Here is a 23197-nt window from a genome sequence, read left to right as displayed (position 1 = left end):
GTGTAGCCACACTGCAACAGACATTGTACAGCTGAAGGCACCTGAAAAGTCCATCTCTTGGCATGCCAAAATGATATGCCTCATAAGGCAGCTGACCTGTAGTAGGCTTAGTCCAGGCTATGGCTGTCAATGGTGGCAGTTCCTATGGGATCGTCCAGTCGGGTTTTACAAGTGATACAAGTGTTAGGCGAAGCCATACACGCTTGAGATGGTTCCTCAACAATTGCAATTAAGATTATGGCCAATTCACTTGAACTCAGGTCAGGTATGAAGATCATATCAAAGTCAAACCTAACTGCCACATTACTGGAGAACTAGGATTATGGGACAGTTTTTCATGCTCATTTTGAATCCCTGGATTACAGGAATGTCAACAGACAACTGACGTAGAGTAATGGCTTGATTCAAACACTAGTGACCTTTAACTTATACGAGGTGCCTAAGGTTCAGGTTTTGGAATTTTCCTTTCGACTTGGGCTGGAATTTGATTCCGCAATCTCAAATTGACCATGGACACAAATGGACTAGCAACGTAACAAAGGTTCAGATTTTTACATCGATATAGACTCAAGTCAAATTGAACCGACTGAAGATCACGTGACAAAAACAGTGTTGTGGCAGTAATCGTGGACTATTGCAGCGCCAACCGACCTTGCTGAATGCAAATCGCGTGGAATGAACATTGCATGGTGAACTGAAAACTGTATCGAATGGGATAGTCACATTCAGTTAAGTGTCCGCATGTTCCTAAAACAAAACGTTGACCTGGGTCATTTTAGGTCAGTGGTGAATTCTGGCCTTTTCTTTATGCATATATATATATATATATATATATATATATATATATATATATATATTCCCTGCCATTCTACAAATACGTCAAATTTGGCCGCGGCTTTGCCGCGCCCTTCGGAAACCATTGCGGAAAATCATCGGGGGGGGGGGGGGCAATTTGACCTCCCACCCGAGCGCGGTGTCAAAAGCATACTAAAATACGTATGGAGTGTGTGTGGAGATGGGGGAGGGGAGGGGGTACATGGTACCTAAACGTCTTGATACTTTGCTGGCAGTTGCACCATTTTTTGGTTATTTTCTTGCTGTGCTGGTGAAGACGGCTAACAGTCGTTCGCTAGAAAATACGTATAGTTGCGATCAGGGAAAGGGTGCTTTTCCGATGAATCGTTTAGAAACATTCGTTGTGAAACTTAGCGGTGCTGAGCATCGCTCAATGGTCCGAGGACGGACGGGTTCGTTCGGACGGCCAGCACAATGTCTTTAGATAAATACACCAACAATTATTACCAGCGAGGATGCCGGGTTTCTTTCAACAGTGGGCTAACCTTGCTTTTTGTCTCAGTTAAACTTCTTTCAACAGTGGGCTACCTTACTTGAACTATGGTGAAATTCTTCTAAATAGTGCTGGCCTGGTTTTGAACATTTTCGTGACGAAGTGGATTTTCAGTTAAAAGTTTACATACATTCATGTCTCGCTTTCCCCACAATCCAGCTGTTGGGCAGTGTTTGAGGTATCACGCCGCTGTAGATGATATTTCTCATTCGAACAAATTCAAGCAATCTGTCTACTGAAACGTGTCGTTCGTGTGCCTCTAAAACGAGCACCGTCAACGCTTCTGATAGCTGCGTACTTTTAGTAATAGGTGGGGAACGGTGTTGGCTGTAGATTGAGGCTTGGCCCAGCGGGTCGCAGATGTCATGATACCTGAAGAACCCAATCTACACAACCAGTTGAACAAACGTGGCACAGTTAACTTAACAAATGTAACATAACTTTTTGCTTCCGTATGTTACGTGACGTTTGTTTGGTTTAAAGAAATGTTACACATTTGAAAGATATCGAGGCCAAACATCAGTTATGATTGAAAAAGGCCCACTTGAAACTTTTGGTAAAGTATTTAGCGCAAAAGACGTCTGGATAACAAAATTTTACAATTCAGTTCATATTCTGCTCAATACATCATCGTTTCATTACGATATGACTTTTTATGACGTCAGAGCCGTTGTCAGACTGGCCGTGCCAGAATTGCCACTGTAGCGGACGGGCTGGCTCGCCTGCAGTACTCAAACTCACTCGCCGCAAGGTGGCTGGTTAATCTATGCATGTAAAAAACCGACCATTGCTATGTGCGCGTGTTTTGGTCCTTTCTTCTCCTCGTGTTCTTGTATGCTTTTGTCTTGATAGCACATTCGTATTTGCACTTGCTTGCTCGGCTAGGGCGCTATTCTAAGTTATTGGATTCAACCTCATGTTCTTCGTAACTGGTAGATGTTGTGCAAACGCCTGTATTATGGTGCTGTTCAGTGATCGAGACTTGCATTTATTGCGTGGGAGTTTTATTGAGAGCTAACTGGTGTCCGTTGATGCGACAAGTCCTGCAGACGTACTTCAGACACGAAGGCGTTAATGGCCATTGTGAAGACGAAACTTATGTGACGTTTCTTTGACGTCGTACATCGCTGGGTGACCTGGAGTTAGGCGCGCACTGTGCGCACTGCTTACGCAAGTGTCACCTGCACTGCACTGCAAATATGGAGACTCATAAACCTCGGCATGGGCGGAATTCGTGGGGATTCAGCACATTTGCTGTTTGCGTAGGTACTGCGAAAAATGCAGGGCCTAAAATTCAGATTTTTGGTAATGTGAATCCTGTCACCTTCCACTGGCGGCTGTTATGAACTCCTCAACCCCCACAGTTGAGATGGATAGTTGCTGGTAGCAGGAGCCCAGCGAAGCCGATCCTGATAGGGCTTTCTGTAGTCCTGCTGCGCCAGTCCTCCATTCGTATGCTGCTCGATGGACATCGCAGCCCGCCCGCGTCTCACCGGAGCGCCGTCTGATTTCAGACGTGGCCCAGGGCGCACCTGCGTGCGCGAGGTGTTCTGGAGCAGCGGCCAGTTCCCCGCCTGGTGGCGGCAGCTGGCCAACGAGTCGGCCGGCGTGTTCTTGGACGCGCAGGCGTTTGAGCTAACTGGCGACGAGACGGCGCTGCGCCAGAGCCTTCTGAAGCTCAGTCGGCGCTACAGGTGGGTGTCGGTGCCCCGCTCAGCCGGCGCATTGTAGTATTCACCCGGCCAGTGTTCAGGTGCGTGTCAGTGTCCCGCCCAGCCGGCGCACTGTAATATTCACACGGCTAATCTACAGTGTCAGCGTCCCGCCCGGCCGGCGCACTGTAGTATTCATGCCGTGTTTCTACGTTCCATAGTGGCACAAAAGAGCAATAGCTTCCCTTATCATTCCAGCACATTTTCGTGGTACTTGACGTGTTTAATGCCTCACTTGAAAGGGATCGCCTACGTGACTACTTGACCTGAAAATGAAGGTCTGTAAGTGTTGGCTTTCGTTCAAATGGCCCCAAACATTGCTGCGACCCGCGACAAATATCAAATGCGTTTTGGAGTTAACAGTAAGATGTATTTACGGCCGCACAACACTACAGTACGCTCCGTGGGGTATCTAGTCCTGTAGGCCACGACTAACTGACGCGCGGCAGCATACGTGCGTGCTGTTGAAATGATGTGTTGGGTATCCCCCGAGCCGCTGCCACCCATACTGAATTACCGAGTCACAGTCGTATTGTGTCGTAATAACATCTTTTGCTTCCCCCTCCCTCCCCCTAATATCCAACGGCAGTTTTGTTTTTGCTGTCAGCTCCGTGCGGGCCAGACCCAGTCCCTCTCAGGCAACAGCCATGCCCTGCGTCAGGTGTTATCGATGCGTCAAACCCCTTTATGTCGGGTTGATAGACGTTTGCTGCGGCCGGTTTCTGTCAGCGGGCGGACTTCGCTGCACCCTGTGTCTTGGGCAGTCCTGCTTGCGAACGATCCTCCCCCTCCGCTATCAGGGGTTGCGGCATGGTCTGTCGCAGGCCCAGTGTAAGTGTCGTCCTCCCTTGCCTCGGATAGCATTGTCGTACCCAGGCGCAGCGCGGTCTGTGTATGGCGGGAGCCTGTCCGGTCGGGGCTGGTGAACGCCGCATCCCGCCTCAGGTCGTGTCTGCGGGCCAGCATGGAGACGGTGTCGGCGACGGACGCGGCCGATGCGGAGATGCAGCGTCAGCTCCTGGACAGCATGGAGATGATCTGGCACCTCTGCGAGATCCTCCTCATCGAAAAGAAGCGAGGTGCTCACCTGGGGCCGAAGTTAATGTCTCATCCCCGAGGCGATGCAGGGCTGTTTGTCCGGATTTGGCTCGGGTATATCGGTGTAGCCACAAGCCGAAGCGCGCATAACATGCAGCTGAAGCGCCCGTGAGACCTTTGTTAACGAGCGAAGCCGCAGGCGGGCTAAGTCTGCCTGAGCAGTAAGACAGTTTTGAACTTCAGTATCTTGGCCCGGCCTTGACGCTGTCTAGGGACAATATTCACTCGTGAGTCATATAGGCCACACCGATGCGACTCACGGGTACGCACTGACGCCAGTTCCACGCAATATTTGGCGAATGCGGTGCTGGAAATGTGCTGCATAGATTGCAGGGCGTTTGCAAACAAAGTGTACGTTAATCAGGTGTCACTTGCCTGCAACATTGCAACTTGAGCAGCTTGTAGCCTCGCTTTCCGTTTAGCGCGCGTGCCGCCGCCTGTGATGTGGGCTGACCGGCTGGACGCTGCCGCCCAGGGGGTGTGGTGCTGTACCAGCTGCTGGACTGGGTGCGCCAGCACGCCACACAGTTCGACAGGGCCGCCGCCCACGTCACCGAGGCAGAGGTGCCAGAGAGCCATCCCGAGTACTGGAACACGGTACGTGCTAGCCGGAGTATGGAAACATGCAAAATATCTTGCCTGCACTGCTGCGCCTGCACGGTGTATAAAATTGATGTGGAATAATCAAGTTAACGGAGCTCAGTTTGGGTCAGGCTGGGCTTGGCTGGGATAAACGTATATTTTTCATGCAGTCATTTTCTGCTTCGACTTTCATGCCTCTCACTAGTTTGCAATCAACTCATTTTTTTCATTTCGGTGCTTATTCCTGCCGATACGATCATGGCACGCAATCCGTGCTGGCAAGGTTACTGGAGCACGGCACGCGCCACGTGATTCCGGTATTGATGTGCGATATATCACACCGAGCGTGTTCGCTGTTACCGGTGGCCGGCTGCTGGCTGCTTTGCTGTCGCTGCTGACATTGATCCTCTGACGGGGGCACTGGGGCGTGAAACGTCACATGTTTCTTGAAGTCGATAGTTAGCGTCGGCTGCGTTTTTGCACGCTCACTGCTATCGGGCGGTCGCCATGTTTTTAAGAATGCTGAAGTGGATGACTAGCATACGGTTGTTTTGGATACCTGATGACTGTGCTTTTAAGTGTATTAGGACATGATGTAACGCGCGGGCTCCGTACCTTACTTTATCTCTTACACGAACACTATTATTTATGTGATTAAAACATTCCGGTGGTGAGCACATTGCGCTAACTTTGTGTTTTTACGGGGCAATGTAGGGACCAGCTCTCGAAAGGTCGTATGAGATCTGTTCCACACTTTGTATGCTATAGCCGACGCCTAAATGTTACAAATTGGCTTGATACGAAGCTGTTCCGTCAAATGGTAACCATTGCGTCCCAAGAGTCCAGTTGCAAGAGTGTTGTTTCCTTTACAAGATAAGTAAAAGGGCTGGAGGGGGGGGGGGGGGGTGGCAAAAGGATTAAAAGAATCCCCTCCATTTGCATCGTGTTGATACCCTCGTAAATTGCGTCGGGCCTTTGTCCATGGCTCAGTAAATAACAGCAGTGGGGCGGCGTTACGGTAGGCAGCGCTGCTTCCGTAACTATTGCAGCGCTCTTTAAATGAATACTGCTGTTGCACGACCTGCAGGAGGCCCTGTGAACTACCCGACGGTGCCTGAAGGTTTCGGCTATTATCCGCCGAACAAGAATCGCGTGCCGTGGAAAGCACCCAAACGTTACAAGCTGGCTAAGTATGATGCTGCTCCATGAAATGATGCCTAGCACATCCCCGGGAGCTCCGGTATGCTGTACCGCCGCCGGTGTGCTGGAACACTACGTACTAGTTTTTGTGGAGATGTTGACGTGCACACCACCTGCGAAACGATTACCGAAAAGAATTCAGCGGAAATTAGTTGAAGCACATAGGCTGTCAGGGTGACATTTTGTACGGCATTTTGGACATGTTTTGCGGCAACCTCGCCAAAGTCCCGTCTTGCGCCCGAAAGTGGTGTCAAACCGCGCAGCTAGGTCAGGTCCAAATCGGCAAGTAATCGTGTCAAACCGCGCAGCTAGGTCAGGTCAAATCGGCAGGTAATCGTCGCCACCATTGCGTGGCTTGGGGTCGGCCGGCGGGCCTGTACTGACCCGGGGACCAGATACGGTCACCAGACTGCACCGCGCCGGCGGGTCCCGGGACCGGCCAGCATTGGCCACACTCTACACGCGGAACCGCTAGCCGCACGTCCACAGGTCCCAGTTGAACTGACACACGGGGCACCGCCGGTGCGCACTCGCCCGTAACGCAGCTGGGGCTGCGTCCGAGCGTACGCACGTGAGCTGTCGCGTCTTCCTCCCCAGGCCCTGCCAGCCCCTCCCGGCTCCGCGCCGTGTGCCGACGGCCGCGCGCAGGCCGGCCGCGTGCGCTCCCCGTCTCGGCGGTCCAGCGCTGGGCGTGGACGGCCGCTGACCGCCGGCCGCCGCCGGCCAGGTATACGGCTTCGTGCTGCAGGGGCGGCAGGACGCGGCGCGGAAGCTGCTGCGCCTGCACGGCAGCTTCGGCACGGAGCCGTTCGTCAGCGCCGACGAGCTGCTGCGCAAGACGCCGGCGGGCGGCGAGGCGAGCGTGGCCGGCTTCGAACTACGCTGGCGCGGCTGGCAGGAGCAGTGCATCCGCCGCCTGGAGGACGGCGAGTTCGGCTTCAGCCCTCGCCTCCAGACGCTGGTCAAGGTGACCGGGCGGAGGCGCACGGGGGGGGGGGGGGGGGGAAGGGACGGGAGATGGGCGGTCTTGGTTCGGCGTTAGCATTGGGATCGATCAGGGCTTGGCAGAAATGGTGTAGTCGTGAACAGGAGGATTTGTTCATGTGAGTTAGGCGTGTGCGCACTCCTTGCTGGGAGCGATTCACTCGTACCTGGGCTGGAGATGACGCTCACCAGGCGTTGTATTGGCTAACTCCTGGCGTCGGTTGTGCCGGCAGATTCTCTGCGGCGACGCTCCGACCTTCGAGGACCTGTACAAGCAGATGGGTTCCTGGTACCACCTCATGGTGTCCTACACCCTGTACTCCCGGCCCTGGGTGGGCATCTCCGACCTCAGGTGCGGTGCGGTACGGTACGACGGCCAGTCCAAGCTGGGGCGTTCGGGCGCGAGGGCGCACTAAGAGTCAACGGTCGTGTGGGATTCGCATGCTGTTAGCGATGACATGGCGTTCAGTGATAGCGTCATGTCGCCGTTTCATTTGCCAACACGTTTTGCCTGCCAGCGACCGTCGGCCGTGTTGGTTACCTGGGAAATGTCGTTGCTTGTGAAGGCCGGTGCCCTCGGTCGGGCGGATAAAGTTCGGAGGGTGGCGCGTCTTGTGCCGGAGGCTGGAGGCGACACCCGGCAGGGGTCCAGCTGCGGTGCCAGCCTGCTGCCGAGCGACGGCTTACGCGGCCAGCCCAGCCGCAGGGCCAATGTACCGCGGCTAACAAGCCTGTGCGATCGGTGTGCACGCAACACATTACCCCGAAGCGTATGCGGAAGGTGCGACAGTAAGTGTGTTGCGAACTTGCGTGATAACTTCGGCAACTTTGCCATTTTGACAGGCGTGCTAGGTGTCGCACTACACAGCCTAGAACCACACGGGCCACTGCTCCAGCCCGTGAAAATCATGCACCACGCGATGGAAACGATACCTTCTTTTGTGACGCTTAGCACATTCGTCAATGAATCACTTGCTCCGCTCACCCATCGGCTGCCACCGTCGTGCCACCCGATTACAAGCAAGCTCCCACTGCGGCACTGGGCGGTAATCGGACTGACGCCCGCGCCGCCTTTGACGGGACGTGCCGGCCCCGACATCTCGCCGCCACCACCCCCGCCGTGACGGCGCCGCCGTCCCGCCGGCAGGGACGCGGCCGAGGACAGCATCGAGGTGTTCGGCGGCGCCAGGCAGCACTCGGCGCTGGACGCCATGCTGCACGCCGTGGTGGACGGCGACGTGCACACGCTGCTGAAGACGGCGCAGGCGACGCTGCCGGACGGCTGGCTGACGGCGCACCTGGCCGACCTGCTGCACCGGCTGCCCTACGGCGGCGGCGGCGGGCGGCGCACCAGCTTCCTGACCGAGCTGCGCCACCACCTCGTGCTGGAGTACGGCGGAGCGCTGTTCGCGGCCCGGCCGCTCTGGCAGCTGGGCGCCGTCTACCTGGACGGCTGCGGGCCGCAGGGACGCGCCCGGCTGGCGCTCCTGCTCGAGCGGCTCGACCCCGACTCCGACCGGCGCGCACGCAAGATCATCGAGGTGAGACCGACCGCTGGGATGACAGAACGCGGCGGTCGGGGCGGGGGGCGGGGGGCGTCATGTCACGTCGCTGCGGGACGGGGTAGGGTGACGCCACGGCAGCTGAGGCGCGTCAGTGTTTGGGTCAAAAGCAGCCACCGTCAGCGAGTGGACGGGCGCGCGTGGACGTTAGTTATGGAGCTTTAAGGGCACGTCAGCCATCTTGCTTACTTAAGCCCATGTTTTGTTTTTTAAAAGAGCTGTGTCAGAACTATGAACAGGAACGTTGACACCAGCTTGTCAGCCGCAGTGTGTAACTCATCAGTGCCGCCACCGCAGTGTCAGAGGAGTGCCTCGTCCGCGACGTAACGGCCGCTCGTACGGTGATGACGGGTGGAGCGCCGCACACTGTTATCGCGGCCGCCGCGTGTGTCGCCGCCGCACCGTCTCCAGCGCCCCTCTCGTGTCGGCCAGGTGGCCGAGCGGCGCGGCCTGACCGAGGTGGCCAGCTCGGTGGCGCAGGTGATGGGCCGGCGCGCGCTGCGGGCCGGCCAGCTGGGCACGGCGCTGGCCTGGGCGCTGCGCTCGGACAGCACGGCGCTGGCCTCGCGGTTAGCCGACACGCTGGTGCGCGAGTACAGCGGCACCGGACAGTTCGCCAGCGCCGACTTCATCGACAACCTCGGCGCCTGTATCCTGAAGAGCGACCGGCTCATGTTTCTCGGTGAGGCGCCGGCGCCAGCGGCGCGCACTGGTGACCGGCCGCGGCCAGGGTGTCGTAGGATCGTCACGCCGCGCAGGACACGAGGAACGTTCGCCTGTTGGTGACTGGAGGTTGTTGAGACAACGCGTGGCGTTAGTGCTGACGTGGATTGGCTCGGGACGACATGGCGGCACTTGGCCACTCGAGGCGTCTCAGGTATTTCCTGAGACTGCAATCTGGGTCACGACCAGTGCAGTTTACTTCGACATGTTTTCAGTTTGTCTGCAATTCGTAATTTGTCGGCAAGACCCGTGTAATCGCTACTTCACGTTTTTGTTCGTTACGGACGACATGCGACGTTGGCATCTGACTCGCCGAAGGTATCGACCTCCCGCTGCTTGTCGCCAGGTAAATACCGTGAGTTCCATCGGCTCTATGAGGAGGGTAAGATGGCAGACGCTGCCTCTCTGCTCGTCACACTGCTCACGTCACAGCTGGCACCCAAATAGTGAGTCCTGCAGCCACGTTGAGACGCGCACCGTTGCGTGGATAGCTAGCTCGTAACTCTTGTCGTTGTACGGGCCAGCGGCGCGTGTTTCCGTGAGTCGCTGTCAGTTCCCGTCTGGACAAGAAAGGATGCTATCGAACGATCCATTACCGCGCCCCGCTTTAGCCTCGCAAAAGCGATCTCCACGCGTCCCTTTGTGAGTCATTGTACTTAACGCGCACTGCGAAACGTCAGTCGCGACACGCCTGTTGTGCGTCGGTGCACTTAACACGCGCCGAAAAACTTCAGCTGTGACGGGCTCACCGACGTCCGATCAGAGCCGCGGTCAAACCTTTGTATGGCTGTCGTTTGTCTCGTTGTTGGCCTTTAGGCCGGCTCGATTTCGACGCACTACCGACGCCGGCCCGACCGCTCCATCCGCGATGCTTTCCCCCCCCCCCCCCTCACGGACACCATAGCTGTTCGGACGGTTCCGTCCCGTCCTGCCCCCCCCCCCCCCCTCTTCGGCGTTTGATGACGCGGGCGCGCCATCGGCAGCTTCTGGATGACGCTGCTGCTGGATGCCGTGCCGCTTCTGAAGGGCGAGGAGGTGGTCATATCGTCCGCACAGACATACGACCTGATCGGCTGCGTGGAGCAGCTGAGGCGGGCTGGTAAGGCACGCGCCCCGCCGAGCGTCGCTGGCCGCGCTCCGGCCCCTGCCTGCTAGGGCGGCTGCATTGTACCCGCACGTGCGTGCGGAGATAATGCCGTGACCGCGCGGCTGGGTCGCTGGGCCGTGATCGTGTGGACGCTGTCAACGTTTGGAGTGTGGAGCACCGGCCTCCGTTTGTTTGTCGAGCAGGTCAGTGGGAACGTGTTCACGCGATTCATTGTTGTGGAAAGGCAACAGGAACGCATTTTTACCAAGGCATCCAATAGGTACAATAATAACCAATGCATAAAAGGGAACCAGAAGGCCTTTAAAGGTTGCAGAACATTTTCGTGCGCAGTCAGGTAATGGCTTCTCCCGATTGCCGCTTCTCAAGTGTCTTTTTTGGGGGGGAGGGTAGGGCTAGATCACAGTGAGCGGGACCTTGCTCCACCCGTGCCGTTGGATGGTCTAACCTTGCTGTCCTGCGCGATCCGCTCCCGGGCCGGCCGGCCCGGGGTCGGTCGACTTATCTGCGGCCCATCCGAGAGGTCACCATCAGCGCCTCAACCCATCTCATACCTCATGCCTCATGCCTCATGCCTCATGCCTCACACCCATGCGCCCCTGGTTTCGGTGTGTTGTTGAAAAGTGCTGTAGAACCGGCCGAAAATTGATTGACTTGTTCCCAACCGTGTCCACTTTTATTTGTGTTCGTGCGGCGCCGACCGCCAGCTGGCGGAGCTGACCGCGCCACGACCCATGCCGTCGCTACCGTCCGTGCTCCGGGCCTCTGACCGGCTTCGTACCCCTTCCGCCCGTGCTCTGGGCCTCTGGCTGGCGGCGTACCCCTGTCGTCTATGCTCCGAGCCCCTGACCGGCCGCGTACCCCTATCGTCCGTGCTCCGGGCCTCCGACCGGCGGCGTACCCCTGCTGTCTGTGCTCCGAGCCTCTGGCCGGCGACGTATCCCAGTCGTTCGTGCTCCGGGCCTCTAAACGATGACGTGCTCGTATCGTCCGTGCTTGGACCCGCGACACGCTCGTGTCGTTCGTGCCGCGCTCTGCCGGCTGAGTTATGGCGCGTGCCGCGCTCTGCCGGCTGAGTTATGGCGCGTGCCGTGCCCTGCCGGCTGAGTTATGGCGCGTGCCGTGCGCTGACCGGTGTTATGTGGATTACAGAAAAACTGGACGAAGACTCGGCCGACGTGAAGCTGATCCGTCTCGCGCTCTCCCACAACCTGGCGCAGGCCATCATCGTCGAGGGCTCGAGCGCCGGCTGAGGCCCTGTTGACGCGGTCGCCATCGTCCAGCCGTGTGTTTGTAAGAAAATACAGTACAACCAGCGCGGTGTCTGTGAGGGCGCGGGGAGACTGCCGCCCTTGGAGTCGAGGACGGAGGGGTGGCGACGGCGCCGGACCAGCGTCACAGCTGCGGGGTGGGCGGCGACGTGCGGCCGCCGAGCGGCGGACCCACAGCTCGGCCGGCGCGACACGGCATCGGCGAGGGCAGCCCACGCGGGCGCTGTCCGTCTGCGCCAAGAGAGGAGGTCCCGTCGTCTGCCCCTGTCAGACCCCCCCCCCCTCCCCCCGCTGACGGTCGGGATCACGCAGTCGCCCGAGCCTCAGGTTATTGAGTCGCGAGCCGATGGTCTAATTTTGACAGCGCGGGCGTGCAAGCCACCGCAATGCTTCCAAACACTGCATATCGCGCGTGACGAGCGATTGAGGTTTGGCCGTTCAGGGGCTCCTTGTTCCGCTTGGCAGGGTGCAACGTGGCCCGCAAGGCCCCGAGTGCCGCCCATGACGACGCCACGCGGCAGACACGCGCGGCCGGCACCGTTCGGCCGTGCTGTGCCTCGCACAAGGTCGGGCTGTCCGCTGACGACCACGCCATCGCCGCGGCGAGCCGGCCCGAGTCCGGAAGCCAAGCTGCAAACACCTGATGCGGTCGCGGGTGACGCCAGTATATTAAATAAGGTGCATTGAAATGCCGTACAGCGCCGGGCACAACACAGAAGGCCGAACGGGTGCGGAACACTCCGACCGCGATTCTGCGGCCCGGTCGGACGGGGGCGCGTTTCCGCGGCGGCCACACAAGGACGGATCGACGTCAGTTGTACGGACAGGCCGGGCGGCGACGCGGACGCCGGGCGCCAGCGGCGCCGCACGCGCGCGCCGCCGGGAACGCGCATCGGACCTCGCAGCGCAAGCGGCGGGTCCGCCTCCGCGGGGCTGAGCGTCTACAGCGTACCTCACCGTCGGCATCGCGGCGTGCCTTGTCGAAACCCGTGACTGGTGCGGATGGTCTCAGAGGTACAGCAGAATTCTGGTGGGCTTGGACGACTCACACCAGCACCCACCCCCCTCCCAAAAAGACAACCAATCAGCCGCGTTCTACAGAAGGTGGTCAAGGGTACCCGCAAGGGTACCCACTGGTCAAGGGTGCCCGCATGACTTCATACATGGTTCAGAGTTCATGCTTAAGGACGGGAACATAAATGTCCACTACCCTGAGTAAAGCTCTGAAATGCCTGACAGGCATCAAGATCATCAGGAATGGCTACAACGCGGGCCGCATTCTGAGCACGGACGCGACGATAAATGAAAACAAACCAACAAACGATTTTCCCCGAAATAGTATCACAACCACACATGTGACGCACCAGCCCCCAAGAAGTGATCCAGTTAGCGTGCTTAGACCCCGATGCACATTGCCCGAACCCCCGTGCAGCTTGCACAAATCCAGCCGTGTCCACCCGTCATCACGCGGTGACCGGGCGCCGGATCGCAGGGCCGAGGCACAGTCCACCTTAATATCTGACTGGCCCCCACCGCAACCACAGCCCCGGCACACGTGCCCGCACGTGCCCGACACGCGGTGATGAGCAGACGCAGCAGCCGGCTCGCGTCCGCCAGCAACACGCACCGCACCGGAGCAGCTGCCGGGGCCGGCCTGCCGACAGCGTCGCAGGTCCAGCCGACCCCAGGCGCCCCGTGACTGACCGGCCGGCGGATGTGTCGCTGCCACGCACCGCTCGCACCGGAGCGCCGGGGACGAGAGCACGGGCGAGCCGGAGAGGTGGCGCGCGCTGGCCCCGATCACGGACAGCCGCTGGGCTTGGCCCGGCCGTCCGCCCGCGCCTGGCCGCACACCAGCACGCAGTCAGCGGCCGCGCAGTGCCGACGGTGGCGCGACGCACAGCGACGCACTGCCGCCGCGGCGCCGCGCTGGTGACGCGCTCTCCCAACAGTCCGCGGCACTGGACGGCTCCATGCATGAGACGCAACATCGGGCGAGCATTCCGCGGGGATCTACCACTACTGCCTCCGAAAAAGCCAATTAACGATTTGCAACGCAGATGATAAAGCAGATTTATCATCCACCCGGTTGTTTCTCTTTGGCTTTGACTGCGGACTTTTGCCACAGAAACTAGGCGACGCAACATACTGTTAATCACAAGTGAGAACATTACGTTAGTGACTTTAAAACAAAATTATATTGAACGGAGCGAGACTCGTCAGAGCCTGCCCTGTAGACTACGTCCTATCACATACCCGAGCGTTTGTCATTTACGGGGGTTTTTATTCCAAAAAGTACAAAAGGTATTTCACAAGTGAGATAAGCCATGGGATAGCAAGGCTTACCCCACAATTGCAGTCACTTACCTGATATGCGGCACACACAAACTTGATAAGTTGGGAAAACATTTCACCTTGGTGCTCTTGACTCTGAAAACACAAATGACGTCAGGGACACATCTTCGAGTGCGAACTGTCACCTGTCTTCACCTTCGTGAGACGCTCCCAGACGCTAGAAGCTGGAGCGATGATGATGACAGGTCTTCTGATGGGTGTTGGGAGCTCGGTCACTCATACAGAACATTTTTATTAATTACTCATGTTATGCCAGTACTGTTATTACGGAAACATGGGCACCACACAATCGTTTTCCGGGTGTAGGCGGACCCGGACCATTGAAGTTTACCAAGAGCAAATGATTCATTGCCTAATGGCGAGTACAGTCACTGGGCTGGGAGAGGGGAAGCGGGGCTGGCGCACCATTGTTTTGTTGAACACCTTAATCTACCCACAAATTTGAACTTCTCATATTTGGATTGATTTGTTTTTCCGACGCCACTTAGAGAAAGTTTAATTAGCGTTGATTACACTTGATAAAGCTGAATAGCTGGCAGCTGCAGCGTGTTTCTGGGGTTTTGACCAAATAATGCGAATTTGCCACATTCAAAGGCAAAACTAAATGGCAACATTCAAAATGGCAGGACCTCCGACCATCTCCGCGTATCAAATCACCAAGTCAACTAATACCGCGTCAATCACCGGTAACAGTAACAATACTGTACGTAAACCCTGCGGCGGTAACCGGCAGCTAAGCCGAAGGGTTAGGAGCCGGAGCTAGGGATCCCGTCGGTCGGCCGCCGCCCGGCCGGCGGCCGCAGCCCGCGTCGGACTGCGCTGCTCCATCTGCACCCACCCCGTCCACCGTGACGGTGGGTATGAAGATGGCGCGCGGGCGCAGGCTGTGAGTCATGTTGCCGTAGCGCTCCATGTCCACGTTAATGTCCTCTCCCTCGGCGCAGACGGCCAGCTCGCGCCAGTCAAGGCCGGTGGAGCGGGCACACTGCGGGCAGCAGCGACGGCGCGGCTTCAGTTAGGCACCTCGCGAACAGCCGCGGCTCCCGGGCACCGGGCAGGGCACACATAGTCAACCCGTGCATGAGAGGCTGCAGCGGGCACACAGTGGCGAGCGCGCGTTGTGCAGGCACAACGTGGCTGGGTAACAGTTTCCTCATGCTGGCCGGCGAGCACTGCAGAAGCAGGCGAGAACGTCCAACTAGACTTTAAGGACATTTCTGTCTGATGAAATCGACATGTCGTACAGCGCTCATGCAACAAGCGAGTCGATTCTTTCCACGCGTACCACTTGACAGTCCGTCGGGAGATCCAGTCAAACCGTCAAATTTCACCATACCAAAGGAATGCGTCCATGTATCCAACATAGCCGCTCCGACTGACTAGTCGGCTCTAGATGCGGCTTGCGCCCTGGCGCCATCTCGCAACGCCCGCGCCAGCACAGCAAACGCCACCGTTGCCGCTCTGTGCCGCCAGCACAGCGCGTCCGGCGCCAGCCCGGCTGCGCGCTCACCTCCTCGGCGTTCTGGCGCAGCCGGCGGTACTGTTTCATCATGCAGGTGACGAACGCGACGGCCTGCGTCTGACCGTCGGCGCGCCGCACGCCGCACGCGTGCACCTTGTTGGCCCAGCACTCCTCGGGGCCGTGCTGGCAGGAGAAGGTGACGGGCGGAGGGTCGCCGGGCCGGGAGTCCGGCCGGCTGTGGTACTGCGTCTGTCGGAGGAGGCGGCGCCCGCTGCAGTCAGCGTCGGCGTCGGCTCGGCGGCCGCCGGCGCGGCACCAGGCGAGACGACACACGCAGAGTGATCAGCCGACGCTGGCGTCAGCGCAGGCAGTGCCGTGGTCGTCGACGTCTGCCACACGCACACTGGCGTCCCACACACTGGCGCACATCCGAAGCGCCGATAGACATCTGACACGTTTGCTGGTGCTGTTCCGATTTTCGTGCCTGACATCTGACACAATGACAGGTGATACTGACGCGGGTCACTTGACACACAGCGGCAATGTGCGATGAGGTGAGATACGCTACACCAAGCTCCTATCTCTACCAGCTGCATGCACCGACATAACCTTAGCCACCTGAGCTGCAACATCATTGCGTTGCCTGCTTACAGTCCATACTGAATTAAGTCTCCAGTGGCGGGTTGTCATGGTGGGCGTGATGCGCTGCGAGGCTACCCGGCCGCAGCTGGATGTTTGGGCGCCGCCGGCTGCTGTCATCACGCCTCCCCACAAGAGCGAAAGTATGCTGAGGAGCCTATTGATCAGCATAAGAGCCAGATGCAAGACTAGTGCAAGACTCGGCACGTTGTGACTCCGGTGCATCCGCCATCGACGTACACTTTAGTGAAGCGCAGAGCTAGGATGAAGCGGGTAATCGGGGTATTGGTGAAGCGGTAGGTCCGGTCAGGCACCATGAACGGCTGTCTCCCCGTACATGGCTGTGCGCCCTTAACAACGGTGCCCCACCTCCACCTTTTTTAGCTTATGATAATATCTAAAACGGGGCAAAAACGGAGCTGGATGCACTGATGATACGCCCAACTGGCAAGGATCCCACGAAATGGCGAATTACATGGGCAGGGGCCCGCTGGGTAGCACCCCTGGGAGCTCCCCCGGCCTTAACTAATCCACGCAGACTCCATGCATTCGGCGTCCCACCACACTCCCTCCAATTATGCACATCCGTTGGCGCCCAATCAACCCACCCATTCTTGGCTCGCATACGGATCGGACCCCCTCCTTTTGTCCAGTGCCTTGCCATTATAATTGGCTCGTCTGCATGAGTTCTCGTTAAGCTAGCTTAACATCAATTTATCATGTTTCAAACATTCCATAAAGCCACGTTTAAGCTCTGTTTAAAATATATCAAGTTAATTTGTCAGCTGTACACTGACGCAGCTACCAGGCTGACATCAGGTGTCCGAAGCTGGACGGTGACTCGTTCCCTCGTCCGACCTCCAGGGTGACTGCTCCTCGTTCGGACGAAGCTCCCCGCGTTCCGTCCACGGCGGGCGGCCCACCATTCATTCGGCCACGCCCACCGCTCGCAGCTTTCCGCTGCCGCGCACGCGCCTTAGGCAGTGTCTCATTCAGCACGGAGATGTCGCCTCCCGCACTTCTACGCCCTCACCTCCCGCCCGCCGGAGCAGGCTTTGCGGGGCACCGCCCCACGGCGCGTCCCTCAGGGGCCTGGAGGTAGACAGCGCGTCCGATGGAACGGCGGAGCCCTCGACAGAGCACGAGTGACCGGCGTGACCTGTGCTCACGCCTTACAATCTCCTCAGCTGGCGCGTTCTGGAGGCTCGGCTTGATCCGCCTGTTAGACGACCTGGTGCCTTGTCGCCTTTCCTATGAGCGTCGATGGCGGGATCTCTATCCGTCCCGAACATCCCGCCATCAAGTACTCATAAGGCCTGGCGTACGCCCCGACGGAAAAGAGCACACTGTGTCCTGTTCTCCCCCAAGGTGTGGTACACCAAAATATAGATCCAGCTACCGCCGTGCATAACTTGGCATCCCGTGCGGTTCCCACTGATCCTGGGACATACCATGGCCTACACCACTTTATGCCGTCACGCCTGGGGTCAAGTTAGAAACAACAAAATGAGTCAACCGTCTCTTAGTCACAAAAGGAGCGAAACCGTGCCTTTGACACGCGCTGCCCACAAGCGTACATCTGCGTAAAAGCAGGAATGCAGTCGCCTGGGCAATCAACCCTGTCGTGGCCAAGCCGCGCTGCTCGGGGGCGCTCCGCACCTGCCATCCTCCCGTTACGGCCCCTACACTTTTCGACGCCTGGGAAAGGAGGGCGTGTTGCGTATCGGACGGAAGTCTGACAGCCCGGCGGAAGCTGATTGCGTCGATTCCATAGCGACATGTTCCGCTTAAACAAGGCAATTAAGCACTAAACCAAAACAAACAAACAGACAAACAGAATGGCAAAATACTCGCGCACGAAAGCCATGCAAAGCCAGTTAATAAATCGGGTCGGGCCATTGATAAAATCAAGCGGGAAGATAGCGTGCACATGATGAAATCCTTGTGGGTATGCTGGACAGAATTCGGCAAGGGTTACGCCGCCCCGAGCAATCGGAAAACAAGTTAAGAGAACGAGAATGGCCAAACCGTCCAGCAAGCCAACGGGCTTACGTCACAGCGAAAGGAAAACCTTCAGGGATATGGCGGCGTGGCCCGTACGCCGCGCCTGGCCGTGACACGGGACGGACAAGGGCCCTGCGCCGCTACGCCTCCACGCTGCCGCTTCCAAGGACCAAACCAAAATAGCCTCGGCGCGGGCCAACGGACGAGCCGCCGCACCGGAGAACGCGTCATGGGCCTCGGACACCATGTCCACCCACGCTGCGCGCGAGTGCCCTGTCACCGCCTGGCCGAATCCCTTCCTGCCTCGCTTCCACGCTACACCGTTTAAAACGCAAACTGCCACCTGTATTTACAAAACAATCAGTAAGACATCGACAAACCACGTGACGCGTCACGCCCCCCCCCCCCCCTTAATGATGGGGGTGAGCCCGAAACATAACGCCCGGCCGGGAGGGCCACACGGCCATTGCTCCTCCTCCCTAAATACTCGGAAGGGAACAGATGTCCGTGGCCCACGCCCGACCGGTGGGGAGAGGTCAAGGGACTCGGGAGCGCCAGCCGTCCATGGCCCGGTAAGGATTGGAACTACAGCCCGTGGACTCACATCGTGTGCGTCGTTGCCGGCGTCCCGTCCTCCGCGGGGCCAGATGTCGCCGCCAGGTTGCTGCCGCCACTTCTCTCAGCCGCTCCTCACTCCTCGCAACTACCCGGGAGACCCCTCTCTCAAGCGCCTCCTCTGGACTCTCCACCGGCACTTCCTATAGCTCTCTTATCTCCTCTGTAATTTTCCGCGATTCTTCCAACTCGGGCGGCCCGCCTTGGTTTTTGCGCATGAACCAGTAGATTTGCCGCCTCGCGCCCCCCCCCCCCCCCTCGTCCAATATTTTGCCGGGCCGGCCTGTGCTGCTCCCAGAGTCCGGCCCCCAACGTGCCCCTGGGTCAGATCTCGGGCGTGGCGTCGCTGGCGCGGACGCAAGGCTCGCCCGTTCTCACCTCGGGGGGGGGGGGAGGGGGCTGTGCGTCCCCCTCTGGCCCAGTTCCCATGTGGCGTGGCGTGTCTGACGCCAGCTGGGGTGACGGCGGCACCGGCGCGGCAGGGTTATCGGAGCAGAGTGGCACATATCTTCATGTCAGAAAACATGATGCGTGCATGTTCCGCCGGTGACCTGGTTTTTCGCGTCCATTTATCTTGCTCGGCCGACGGAGGGCAGGTGTTTCCCTTGAGCGTTATGGTCTATTTCGGTAGACTAGGCCACCGCCATGACCGTCCCGAAGAAAAACGGCGGCTTACCCCACCCAACCGGGTGACACATACTGTTTTGCTCGCAGATCCGGTCAACAACGCGGGTCGATCGGCCAGAGCGTCGGGCGGGTTCGCATTCAGCTCAGGCCCCGCTCCGCGGCCTAAACTTCGCGTTTGATTTCGCCGGCGGGGGGGGGGGGGGCGGGAATTCATGGCCTTAGCCGGCTTGCTCGCCGTCCCATACTCCGCTGGGGAAACCTCACCGATCCCGAACGGGTGGCGCGCGACGTGGAAAGTAAGAAAATGCATGCCTACACCAGCACCATACTACATTGCCAGCACTGTGCTCATTGTAGAACGCATGAAGACTGCAGACCACTAACCGTCGCCTTTCCATAAGGAACGAAGATGACGTGGAGCACGTCTGCATGCAGCAGACTGTAGGCGGGCGCCAGCTGGTCCACGATGAAGTTCTTGCTGTCCGGACAGAGCGCCTCGTAATAGACCTCCACCTGGACCGCTGCCTGCCGGATGGACGAGAGGACAGTCAGCGCAAGGCCAGTTCAGCCAATGCCGCACACCAGCTGTCCCACGGGCCTCAGGATACATGCGGTTTTGATCACGTTTCAGCTAAATCTGATGACTTTGCAAACCTTGTGGCCCAAAATATCCACCTCTTCTGCGATCAATCCGCCATTAAGAAGGAAAGGCCTCGTTTCACCAGCAGCTGCAGTGCACCAACCCATCCCTGTCCAGACCGCCCCTTGCACGGCCAGATCACACTCACCGGTTTGCCAGCCGAGTGTGCATCATATTCAACCAGTTGGCCGGGCCGGACGCGGCCGGCCAGGGGCCCAGTGTGGGTGCCTGGCTCGGGGGTGTGCTCCTGGTACAGCCGTGATGCCAGCTGCCAGATGATCAGCCCAATGAGCGCGGCGGCCGCCAGCCGGTAACAGCGTGATCCAGAGAAGATGCTCATGGTGTGGCTGAGGTGGGCTGGCAGCAGAGCCAGCCCATGTATGGCAGCAGAGTTGACTGACCACCTGGAACTGGCCAGGACAGATAAGCTGGTGATGATGGGCAGATTCATAGGAATGGCCATATAAGCTCTATTCCCATGAACACTTCAAGTCAAATCATCTAGAATTCTGATGGTCAAAAGCAGTTTCTCAGCTCAGCACATTCTGATGGGTATGTGTGATGGAAATGGCAAGCAAGCACTTATAGTGACATAACAGCAAAAATGATGAGAATGAAAACATACTAAGTTGTTACATGGCTATCCAAGCATGACCTTACAAATAAAAAGCACACCAATTTTACTGTTTCATGCAAGACAGATGCAAGAAGTGCTTTGAAATGCACGATTGGAGGACACTGCCGTCAAACTTCGCACTCATGAGTACAGCACACTGAATGTTGAGAGGTGTGCACTGTATATGCAGGGTGTGCTGCTCACTTTCACCTTTCCTACTGTTGAGGCACCATCATTGCCCTGGGCATAGCCTCTTGTTACACCCCAAACTGAAAAAACACATGCTATGCTGAACACATGCAATTATTGGAAAAATTGCAGTAATATATTCAGAGCATGTAAATCATGATCCTGGCCCAAATTTGGAGCTTGCTGACAATAACTGCAGTATGTTGAGAGCCAACATTTCAAGGAATCAAACTGTTGTTGCAGTAAGAACAACAAATTATGCCACAAAGCCAATTTCAGATGGAACTACTGTAAAACACATTTTTCACGTCACCCTGTACACAAAATTGGAAAATGTGGCACAACGTGGCTCTGCCTAAGCTCCATGCACACGAGCAGAGGATTCGGTACACCAATTATGTCATGCATATGGCACAGTGGAGACACATACACGTAAGCCACTTACGTTACACCTAAGACTTTGCTTGATTTTGTGTAAAGTTGTGGCCAAGTCTGGAATCAGACGGGTGTCAAGTAAGTTAAGCCAGAGTCAATCTTTGGAATAATAAGATAGATCCATATTAACAATCAACTCCGCACTCCCATCCTTCACTCACGTTCGTGACACCACCGGCGACGGAGGGACGAGCTACGTCGGCTGCAAGGTTTGTGTTGCCGTGGTGAGTAAAGGCTGTGACGCATCACCTGACTGTGACATCACTGATAGTGGTTTTGCGTTCATTCAACACCTAATATAATTTTAACATTTTCAGTAGTTCAGCCCCTATCGCAATCCCTTTTCCCGAGATCATCTCTTTGTCTCTCCATCCTTTTATCACAGCTCTCCGCCGTAGCGATTCCCAACCAGTGTCTCCCAGGACCCTCCGCGCCCAGGCACTCACTTGCCTCCGTCCCCAACACACTGCCACTCTTTTCCACCACCTTGCAAGGTATCGTTCAAGCCAAGGTAGCCACATTATGCCAAATTTTCCAATTTTGTGTACAGGGTGACGTGCACACCGCCGTTATATTCGAGAGCAGGGAATACATGTGCGGACGATTACAAACATTTGACAAATGACCAGTACCACTTTGGATTGTCCTTAAAGTCACGCGCCAATTCAGTCAAGTACCCGCGACACCTAGAACTAGCGTTAGAATTTGAAATAAGATCGAGCGGTGCGGTGATTGACTATACTGCTGTATCGTGCCGCATGGTCGGATAGCACAACTGCTGTGCGATTATGTGCGCATAAGGCGTGTGGTCCTGGTGTACTGAACGCCAAGATCTTATGAGAGTGTGCTGATGCGCTGTCTGCATCGATTCGAGTGATACTGTTGGGTGTACCGGGGCCGCAATGTGCCGAGTCGTGCGCTAACATGATCTGCTTCGTGTACTGACCAATGGGCTGCTCATTATGAATTCGCTCTTGTAGGGAGGCGTGACAGCAGCAGCCGGCGGCGCACAAACATCCAGCGGCGGCCCGGCAGCAGCGCAGTGCACGAATCCCACCCTGAACCCGTCCCCCACAATATGTCAGCTATCAGTTAGATCCGAAATCTTTCCCATCGTGTGGAAACAGGCTAAGTTGACTCCGGTGTAAAAGGGCTCCAAAAAGTCATCTGATGATCATCGGCCTGTATCGACGCTGCCAATTTGATCAGACTTCAGAGAAGGTCGTGTGATACCCTGCTACTAGCGTGCCTACCAGCCCTACCACAGTCCCAACACGGTTTCCTTCCAAAGCAATCCTGCATCACCAACCTCTCCTGCTTTCTTGAACACTGCTGGACCTCAATCGCCCGAGGCAAGCAGACTGGGGCTGTCTACACAGATTTTTCCTCGGCATTCACCAGCGTCAAACATGTGCTTCTGTTGCATAAGCTCCGACGCTCTTTCGGAATTATTTCTGTCGCGTACGACTGGCCTGACTTGTACCCGACCAATCGCAAGCAGCGAGTTGTCCTGAACGGTAAGCAGTTCGGCTTAGTTCCGGTCCTATCCGGCCTATCAGAGAACTGCATCTTAGGACCGCTGCTGCTCGCGTGTTTTCTGGCTGACCCGCCCAGCCGCATTGCAAGCGAGTGCATCATGTCCGCCAATGATGTAAGACTCTGCCGCTGCATTGAAAGCAGCGCAGGCTGCGTCACCCTCTAGATGGACTTGGATCGCTCTGCGACTGGTCTAGAACCTGACGATTCAGCCTCAACCCGGTAAAGGGCAAATATTTCCTCTATGCTCCATACCTCTCCTGTTATTTATCAGTACACAATAGACGGCCACCACTTGGAAAGGTGTGATCAGATCCGTGATCTCGGCGTTTTATTGGACGCAAAGTTCACTTTTGCATCACATGTTGACGCTGCGATCTCCAAAGCTAACAGAATGCTTGGATTGATCATAGCAGCATGCAAATGCAGAGGTGCGTTTCAACCACACAGCCTTGATGTGCGCGTTCAACGCTCACGTGAGATCGTTCATTGAG

At 57.0% G+C, this 23197-nt stretch overlaps 2 protein-coding genes across 9 annotated transcripts in view; one reads left to right on the top strand and one right to left on the bottom strand.

The window, feature by feature from the left end:
* Positions 1-11632, top strand: part of LOC119101915 (nuclear pore complex protein Nup85-like) — a 41474-nt gene extending 29842 nt beyond the window's left edge. For both annotated transcript variants that reach the window (XM_037225305.1, XM_037225304.1), the window contains exons 3-12: positions 2863-3042; positions 4006-4139; positions 4634-4755; positions 6668-6907; positions 7158-7276; positions 8072-8465; positions 8919-9168; positions 9556-9655; positions 10193-10308; positions 11467-11632. In XM_037225305.1, coding sequence (XP_037081200.1) covers positions 4025-4139; positions 4634-4755; positions 6668-6907; positions 7158-7276; positions 8072-8465; positions 8919-9168; positions 9556-9655; positions 10193-10308; positions 11467-11567 — 1557 coding nt within the window. In that variant the 5' untranslated portion in view covers positions 2863-3042; positions 4006-4024 and the 3' untranslated portion in view covers positions 11568-11632. The remainder of the gene's footprint in view (positions 1-2862; positions 3043-4005; positions 4140-4633; positions 4756-6667; positions 6908-7157; positions 7277-8071; positions 8466-8918; positions 9169-9555; positions 9656-10192; positions 10309-11466) is intronic.
* Positions 11633-12240: 608 nt separating this feature from the next.
* On the bottom strand, positions 12241-21365 carry LOC119101920 (GILT-like protein 1). 7 transcript variants are annotated; one of them, XM_037225316.1, is made up of 9 exons: positions 21329-21365; positions 21178-21224; positions 20748-20812; positions 20076-20337; positions 19672-19812; positions 15451-15651; positions 14779-14925; positions 13953-14015; positions 12241-13427 (listed from the first exon to the last, which is right to left on the bottom strand). In XM_037225316.1, the coding sequence occupies exons 4-9, from the start codon at positions 20265-20267 to the stop codon at positions 13386-13388; spliced, it is 786 nt and encodes a 261-aa protein (XP_037081211.1). In that variant the 5' UTR covers positions 20268-20337; positions 20748-20812; positions 21178-21224; positions 21329-21365; the 3' UTR covers positions 12241-13385. The 7 variants fall into 7 exon arrangements, with proteins under 7 accessions (XP_037081211.1, XP_037081213.1, XP_037081216.1 ...); XM_037225318.1 differs by having other exon boundaries at positions 20754-20812; XM_037225321.1 differs by lacking the exon at positions 21178-21224 and having other exon boundaries at positions 20754-20812; positions 21329-21357.
* Between the last annotated feature and the right edge of the window lie 1832 nt (positions 21366-23197).

Source organism: Pollicipes pollicipes, unplaced genomic scaffold (assembly GCF_011947565.3).
Source record: "Pollicipes pollicipes isolate AB1234 unplaced genomic scaffold, Ppol_2.1 Scaffold_4947;HRSCAF=5844_pilon_pilon_pilon, whole genome shotgun sequence".
NCBI classification, from domain to species: domain Eukaryota; kingdom Metazoa; phylum Arthropoda; class Thecostraca; order Pollicipedomorpha; family Pollicipedidae; genus Pollicipes; species Pollicipes pollicipes.
This window is presented reverse-complemented; position numbering and strand designations above follow the sequence as displayed.